We start from the raw sequence: 8953 nt of genomic DNA on the forward strand, positions 1-8953 counted from the left end.
GGGATCGGGCAGTGTTTCGTTCTGCTGTGCATGGGGTCGCTATGAGTCGGAAACGACTCGACGGCACTTAACAACAACAACAACAACATTGTATGTAAACTGTAACTCAACAAAAAACATCTTATAATGCCTTCTAGACATTTTGCTAGGTATTTTCATGAAATATTCATTTACATCTGAAAGTACTGTGTGGTAGGGATAAAATGGAATTTCAGAGAAGAGCAATATACCTATAGAGCATGGGTGTACTCTATAGAGAGAAAGAGTGGAAGAGAGGAAGGAAATGGTGAATGGAACCAAAAGGGACTCCTGGAGTAGGGGGAGGAGGCAAGGTAGATAAAAAGGAGAGATGAAGTGGCAGATTGCATTTCCAACAATGGGCACAACATTGTTTCTTCGTACAATGTGGTTCTAACACTCTACCCACTGAGAGGTGAAGTCCATGTTTCCTTTTCTTCAACATGGGGAGGCTTGTGACTACCATGAAAATAATGCTATGTGACTACTGAAGCTAAGACATAAAAAGATGAGTTAGCTTCTGCCTCGTTTTCTTGTGATGTCCACACTTGAAACCCAGCCCCACCCTGTGAGGAAGACCAAGCAGCCACGTGAAGAGGTCACATAGAGAGGTTCTGGCTGATAACTCCATCTGATCCTCGTTAATAGCCAGCATCAACCATCAGATGTGTGATGAGTCTTGTTCCCAGGATTTGAATCATCACTAGCCTTTGAGTTTTCCCAGGTGAGGCAGCAGACCTTGTGCAACAGAGAAGATGCCAGCGACATACCTATTCTGAATTCCTAACCCACAGAATCTGTGAGCATAACAAAACAATGGTTGTTTTACATTACTAAGTTTGAGATGGTGTTTTATGCAGCACTGGTGATCAAAACAGGTGGTAAGGCGAAAGGGGAAGAAACGGAAATAATAAAAGAAAAACTAGGATTCAGCCCTTCTGAGAGACGAGAAAAGATTCTCTACAGTGCTTTACTAGTTCCTGAGAGTGTATACTACCAGGAAGTGGTCTAAGGCTTTTAGGGATGGAAAGTAGAGTCCTTGGGTACCAGGAAGGTGTCCACAGTAGCTACAGTACTGGAGTGGAACAAACTTCTTCATCATCAGCTATCTGACAATCCTTACAAAACCAAGGGTGTAGTCATACAGATGAGGTAGGTTTTGCCAGCTTCCCATAGCAGTTAAATCATTTAAAAAAATCTGTCATGGGTTGATGTGGCAATTAATTACACTTCATAAAATTTATTATTATTATTTGCATAGCATGGATCACAAGACAGATATAAACCTGATACGTTTAAAACAAAACAAAAAAGCCAACCAAACTCACTGCCGTCCAGTTGATTCAACTCATAGCGACCTCTCCTTGGTTTCTAACAGTATCTCTATGGAAGTAGATTGCCCAATCTTCCTTCAGAGGAGTGGCTGGTGGATTTGAACCACCAGCCTTCTGGTTAGCAGTCAAATGTCTTAGGCACTACGCCACCAGAGCTCATACATAGAACATTTTTAAAAGAAGACCTCTTGAATTAATTTTCACTTCCGACCTAAGGACCTTAACCCTTAACAACTAAGCAGAAGGCTCCTCAATCCAGGTATTTATATATAACATCTTGAAAATTCATTAGCTCTATTTTTGAAGATGGCAAATGAATTTGTGGAGAATGAGTTGATCAGTGACAACATGTAGTTACCCTGTGTTCAAGTGGTTTCAGTGAATTCTGACATCCAGGTTTCGTTCTGCAGCAGTGGTGGACTCATGACCCCCTCAGTCAGTGTGCCTGCACTGAATTTGACTTGGCTGATCTCTGCTTTCAGGATTTAGAGATTCCTTCCAGTATGAACCACAGTTTCCCCTCTGAAATACTCTATGTTGGACTATTCTGCTTTGTTGATTCGGAGAGTACATTGCTAAATTTTATCCTTCCTTATGTTTTTGCTCAGAATGCAGACTGAAGTCTTATCCATTGATTTCTATAGATGCTTCTGTTTCTCTCCATCCTATAAATTACAGGCTAGAAACTTCACCTCTTACAAAAAAAAAAAAAAAAAAAAGGCTGAAAAATGTACAGCTCTCATACTTCACTTTCACTATCATCATTCTGTCTTCTGATGGTGATGTTTTCTTTTCAGAGGGAGCAGCCTTTATGGCAAATTGTAGCAATGGGAAGGGTATTTTAAACCTCCTTTGGAAGGGAGAGTCTCTTCTCAGCTTTAGAGTGTGAGCTGAAAATGGATCTGCTCGTCTGGGCCTCACTCCCACTTCCTGTATTACACCATTAACCATCCTCCCAGGGACCAGAAGCTCCGGTGAAGTCTGTTTAATCACTGCATGCCCAGTATCCCCGGGACAATATTTGCAGGATGTGGGGCATGATAACCCCCTGTGGTGAGGATAACAGCTGTTCCCAGCTGTAAAACATGTAATACAAAGTGAATCAGTCACAAATTTTTCCTCAGGGCTAGTGGTAGAAAGGCAGAAAGTTAGAGAGGTTAATTTGCCCACACCCACATCATGGGTGCATTGTAAAACCTCGTTTAGACCCAAGCTAATGATTTTTCTTTTGCTTTGCTTTTATTTTTGCATCACACTCTATCCTCAGAGAAAATATGTGAGGGCTGCTTTTCAGGGGAGGAAAGGGTCAGTGGGCCCTGATGCCAGTAGGCTAATAATTAAGCTAGTCTTCATGCTATCGAGTCAATTCCAACTCATAGAGAGCCCTCCTTAGGTTTCCGAGGTGGTATCACTACAGAAGTAGATTGCCCAACCTTCCTTGTAAGGAGTGGCTGGTGGGTTTGAACCATCAGCTTTCTGGTTAGCAGTCAAATGCCTTAGGGACTATGCCACCAGAGCTCCTTCATATGTTTGAGAGACAGAAAGATTATACACTGGAGATTCTCAAAGTGTGGTCCCTCTACCAGCAACGGTCCCTCTGCCAGCAGCCTCAGCATCAGCTGGGAACTTGTTAGAAGCAAATTTCCCCAGATCTACTATATCAGATGGAAGGAAGCTTGGGCAATCTACTTCCGTAGTGATACCACCTCGGAAACCCAAGGAGTGGTCACCATGAGTCAGGTCTGACTCCAGAGCACATAACAACAACACTAAATCAGAAACTCTGGGGTGGGGCCTAACAAGCTAGAGTTTAACAAGTCCTCCAAGAGATTTTGATAACATGTTAACATTTGAGAAGCACTGCTATACACCAAGACTCTTAGAAAGTGAATAATTTTACTCACAATTTGTCCTCACTTTGTAAAATAACCTTTAGCAACAGAATATCAAAGAAGGAAACGCTTCCATTATTTTGCCACTAAATACTTATTAAGCACCTACCATTCGCAAAGGAGGAGCTCTGGCATTTGACTGCTAGCCAGAAGGCTGGCAGTTCAAACCCACCAGTCACTCCTCGGAAGGAAGGTTGGGCAATCTACTTCCGTAGAGATACTGCCTCAGGAACCCAGGGAGGGGTTGCTATGAGTCGGATCTAACTGGAGGGTAGTGAGTTTGGTTTTTATATGCACAGAACTGGGCAATCTCCTTCCGTGCTTTGGAACCAACTCAACAGTGAGTTTGGTCTTTCAGTTTGGATATGCAAAGGACTGTGCCAGCTGCTGTGTGGAAAGGAAAGATGGATAAAATACAGGCCTGGCCTTCTCTGAGCTCATCAAACGTTGATGAGCTGAACATGGGTTTACCAAGAAAACAGAGATAAAAGGAGCAGAGTGTCCTGCTTCCTTGATGGCTGCACGTAAGCGACAAATATGGGCTCAATTCTCTATTTTATTGTTGATGTCATTAAACCATTCTTTGCCTCTTTTCAGAGATGGGAGCATGGAGAACATTCATGGAAAGCTTAACAGTTTAAACCACAACGTTCACCTGGTTGATGATGGAAAGAGAACGCCTAGCCTCATACTTCAACCTCGCTCCTGCTTTAGGAATCAGCCCCAGCTCCAAGAACCTGAGGCTAGCTCAGGATCACAAAAAGTCATCGTCTAAGTGTTCAGCAATTCAACAAATTTGCCATAGACCTTCCCTTCTATTTAACTTTTATTAAAAGAAGTGCTAAGGTACTGGGATGCAGTACACCATATTTATTACCAAAATTATTAACAAATATACAAAACTTATACATGTAATTTTCTTACATCCATTTATTCTCTATAATACTGATTTTTTTTTTTTTTTTCTTCAAGTAGGTTATCTACAGTATGTAAACATCCCTTGGGTTTGACCTCACACAGATTAGGAAAGCCCTCCAACCCATGCTTTTATCAGATACTTCTTTTTATTTGGCTTTCATTTGTAGCATCTCATCTTCACATTTGGCACTTGGAAGAGACATCTACAGTGCAAAAGAGGCAGAATTTCTGGTTTCACTCGGAACAATTTGTCAGGGGCACAGTTAAAGAGCTGAGAGGAGAACTAGGGCACTCTCACTTGGAGTTGCATTAGTTGTAACGCCAACAACTCTTGGTTCAGCCATTAAACTGGAGCACAAAGTCAATGTCTCTTCCTTCTCCGACCTTCCCACCCGTCCTGCACCACGCAAGGCTGATTCAGTCTTAACCTCGTCTCAAAAGGGTTAAAAGAATTTCCACCCATCCCAGAACAAAAAGATTAATCTCACCCAGGAACAATTTTCCTGCGTTCTTTTGCGTGGGTTGGTTTCTGCAGTTTGATGAGCCAGTAAAACTCTTTAAAAGTGAATAAAATAAGACAAAACAGACGAGAGCAGGACTTTCTATCTACTTCCAATTTCCACCTCTGCATTTAAGATCGGAGCCTCTTTGTGGTGGCAAAGTGGCAAAGGCCTTGGTGACTTGCGAAAGAAAAGCTAGCACGCCATACATAACATGCTGGACTCCACGTCTTTGAACACACAGTCATGAAAATTAAAAAAAAAGAAAAAAGAAAGGAAAAGGAATCGGAGATTTCCCCTCCCCTTTCTGCTTCCTTTTGAGTCTGTGACTTAACCAAATCAAGTAAAGCTGATCCAGAGAGCCCTGTTCGACCCGCTCACCCCATTGTCACTCTCCAGCACAGTATTGCTCGTGTGGTTGGCTGCGCCTAGTCCGCGAAGCATCTGCTGACAACGTGCCTGGATTGGGACGTGCGCCTCCCGGCTTCCATCACCACAGGGGCGCTGGCCCCTCCGCCGCCCCGTAGAGCTCCGCCAGCTTCCGGAAGCGGGGCCCCCAGTCCGTGAGGAAGTCGAAGCTCTGCTCCGAGTCTGATGTGGCCGACTGCAGGGAGCTCAGGGAGCCCGCTACGGAGCCGTCGCCCTCAAACATGTATGTCTGGAGGGAGTCAAAGGGCGGCGCCCACAGGTCCATGTCGGCCTCGTAGAGCTTGGCCAGCACGTAGCTGTGGACGGTGCTGCTCACGGCGCACGTCTGAGGCACGTAGCGGGACAGGCTCTCGATCTCGGGCAGCATGTCCTGCCGCGTCTTGGCGGCGGCGCCCATCTGCGCCTCCCGGGGGTTCCACATGGCCGCGATGTCAAAGGCCTCCGTGTCCTCCTCGCCACCCCCTTCGTCGTCATAGCGGACGATGTTTTCGTGGATGTTCTCCTCGTCGTCGATGATGTAGGGCTGCTTCCGGTGCCTCCTCATGGACAGGATGAGCAGCACCAGCACTGCCGGAAACAGAGGACAGGCTGTTTACTCGCGAGACTTGGCAGCGTGTGCCAGGGAGAGACAGGTTCTTGACTAACCAGAGCTATGGAAAGTCAGTTTACCGGATGGTGAGCTCAGAGACATGGCTATTTTAAACCATGAGGAGTTCTATTTTAAGCCTGCCTCATTCTCACTTTACCTGCAGTGTCACATTGAGAAACGGGAACATACATACGCCGATGAAAAAGGCTGTGGGCAAATGAAGCCCCTGTTTTCTGCAAGTGCTTCAATTAGAAGCTGCATTTAAAGTCGCTTTGCATTAACTTGCCTCATTGAAAGAGTGAGTGTGCGTACCCACCCAGCCACCCAATATCAGATCCCATTAACAAAGCACTGTGACTTGCCGTGGAGTTAGATATGCTAAGGATCAGATCATGTCCTCATACACATTTTTATTATGATGTGCAAATCTTATTATGTAGGTGTAATCTGCTTTCTTATATTAGCATCATAATAGGATTCTACTCTATAAATATAATATGCTAATGCATATGTATATAGACTCACATGTTAAATAGGAGCCAAAGTCTTAGACTTTTTATACCTTCTTCAGAAAAATGTTGTTGTTGTTATGTGCCGTTGAGTCAAACCCGACTCATAGCGACCCCTCCTTGGGTTTCTGAGGCAGTATCACTACGGAAGTAGGATTGCCCAACCTTCCTTCCGAGGAGTGGCTGGTGGGTTTGAACCACCAGCCCTCTGGTTAGCAGTCAAGTGTCTTAGCCACTATGCTACCAGAGCTCCAGAAAAATATGGGAAAGCATAAATAACCCCTGTCCTGTAACCTCAGATTCCTCAGAAATGCCTTCCATCAGAGAGATGATTGTGACTTTCTGGATTCAATGATGTTCATGCAAGAGAGGGAATGAGCAGTGACATTTTATATAATTCATCATGTTATCAAAGAAACACCATGCTGTTAGATGTGCCCTTGCAGGTTTGGATAAAATTTTATCCCTACAAATGCATTTTTTCCCCAGGATGTGTTCACTGGGGTTTAAAGGAGAGATAGCAATAATCCCATTGAGCTGTTTATCTCTGTGACTGAAAATGTTTTCCAGGAAGTGTGTTGAGGTTTGAGCTGTAGCACTGCTATTGATTTTTTTTTTTTTTTTTTCCCCCTGGGTGCTTTGTTACAGCTGGTGAACAGTGACAGCTTGACAACACTGCAAAATAAGACCCCAGTTTATCCAATGGAAAGAAAATGAGTACAGTCTTATGTGCAGTAACAGATTAAGGACTGACTAATAAAACTCACAAGATTGATTTAAAAAAAAAATGAAGTAGAATGAGCTTTTTGGAAATTAGTTAATAGTGTTAATACCTAATATTTTCCTCAATAATTTGGGAGACAAGATATGTACACAGGAAACAATTATACAGTCTTTTATATTTTCCCTGTTTGTGAAAATTAGAGGCATGGTGTAGAAGGATGGGGATTTCAGAGAAAGAGACTAATAGGGCTTTAAGGAATGGGGGCTGGCCATTAAAGGCTGGTGTGATTTGGATGGATGTAGACTGGAGAACTGGGATTCTAAATAAACATGTCATGGCTGTGAGATTCAGTAAATAGTTGCTAAACCAAATATTTTCTAGGCACTATGCTAGGCACTATGCTAGGCACAAGGAGCTCTGGTAGCATAGTGGCTAAGACACTTGACTGCTAACCAGAAGGCTGGCGGTTCAAACCCACCAGCCACTCCTCGGAAGGAAGGTTGGGCAATCCTACTTCCGTAGTGATACTGCCTCGGAAACCCAAGGAGGGGTCGCTATGAGTCAGGGCTGACTCGACGGCACATAACAACAACAACAACAACAACATGCTAGGCACTGAAGAAGCAAGATTGAATATAACATGGTTTCTTCCCTTAGGAACTAGCAATCTCAGCAGATTGTAGACACTAATAATACAAGCCAGAAATGAAAAGGGCAATCATAGAGTTACAAATTAAAAACAAACAGACAAAAAAACCAACCCATTGACTTCAAATTGATTCTGACTCATAGCAATCCTATAGGACAGAGTAGAACTGCCCCACAGGATTTCCAAGGCTGTCATCTTTATGGTAGCATGCTGCCACATCTTTGGCCCATGGGGTGGCTGATGGGTTTGAACCATCAACCTTTCAGTTAGCTGAGCACTACACCACTAGTGCTCCTATGGAGTTATAAATGTTGCCAAAAGAGCACAGAGGCAAGGCCTGTTAATTCTGCCTGGGGGTCGGGGGATTCGGCTGCTGGGACCAATCTAAGACTTCCGATCAGGGCAGGAATGAGGTAACTAGCTCTGTTCACCTAAGATTGCGATGTTGCCTGCACTGGAGAATGGTGACCTGACAGACATGCCCACCCCTCCTGTTGTCCTACCTGTGAGGCAAGTGCCACCACCCATTCCTGAACCCTTGATTGACATCAGATAGGAGCCAACACTAGCCCAGTCCTCTCAACTGCTGTACACGAACAGCCAACAGAGATCTGTGTACACATCCCCATTCACTGCTACACCTACACCTACCAGGAGACAAGTAGTGAACACCTAAGTGCTGCCAGACTAGCCAGCAGAGTAACATGCCCTCTCCACCTGCCTGGGTATATCTAAACAAAATAAAGCAAAAAGCCTGAGTGAAACACACCAATGTATACTCATCACATAAATACAATAACACTACAGTGTCTTGAAGATGACCAACAATCTCATCTCACAAAGAAATGACAAAATGGCTCAAATAAGTGACTAAAATACAGAACCACAAAAAGTTTTCCTGAGGAAGAAATGGTATTGGGACTATCTGATAAGGGATTCAAAAGGATTATACATAGGATCCTTCAACAGGTTAAGAAAGAGATCAAGGAAAACACAAAATCCAGGGAAACACAGATAAAATTCTAGAAGAACAAATACAAGAACAAACTGACAAAATAAATGGAAAACTAGCAATCATACAAAAATAGCAAAGAGAAATACTAAAATTTCAGAAATAATGCATTGGAAAGGCAAAGGAATAGAGTGGAATCAATAGAAGCCAGAATTAGTGAATTTGGAGATAAATCTGTTAATCTATTAGAGGAACAATCATGAAGACTCAGTGAACACTGAAAGAATACCAACAAAGGATAAGAAAATTCATAAACAAAATAAATCAGCATATAAAAATACATGGAACATTCAACATTAGAAAAACAATCAATGTCATCCACCACATAAATAAAACAAAGGAGAAGAACCACATGATCATATCAATTGATGCAGAAAAG

General features: G+C 43.3%; 1 protein-coding gene across 1 annotated transcript in view; it reads right to left on the minus strand.

The window, feature by feature from the left end:
- Positions 1–5152: 5152 nt before the first annotated feature.
- Positions 5153–8953, minus strand: part of CDH20 (cadherin 20) — a 75764-nt gene continuing 71963 nt past the window's right edge. Inside the window, exon 11 of the mRNA XM_007935499.2 lies at positions 5153–5658. Within this exon, the coding sequence (XP_007933690.1) occupies positions 5153–5658 (506 nt within the window). The remainder of the gene's footprint in view (positions 5659–8953) is intronic.

The sequence above is a fragment of the Orycteropus afer genome, unplaced genomic scaffold (assembly GCF_000298275.1).
Source record: "Orycteropus afer afer isolate SDZICR_OR568_19922 unplaced genomic scaffold, OryAfe1.0 scaffold00029, whole genome shotgun sequence".
Taxonomy (NCBI): domain Eukaryota; kingdom Metazoa; phylum Chordata; class Mammalia; order Tubulidentata; family Orycteropodidae; genus Orycteropus; species Orycteropus afer.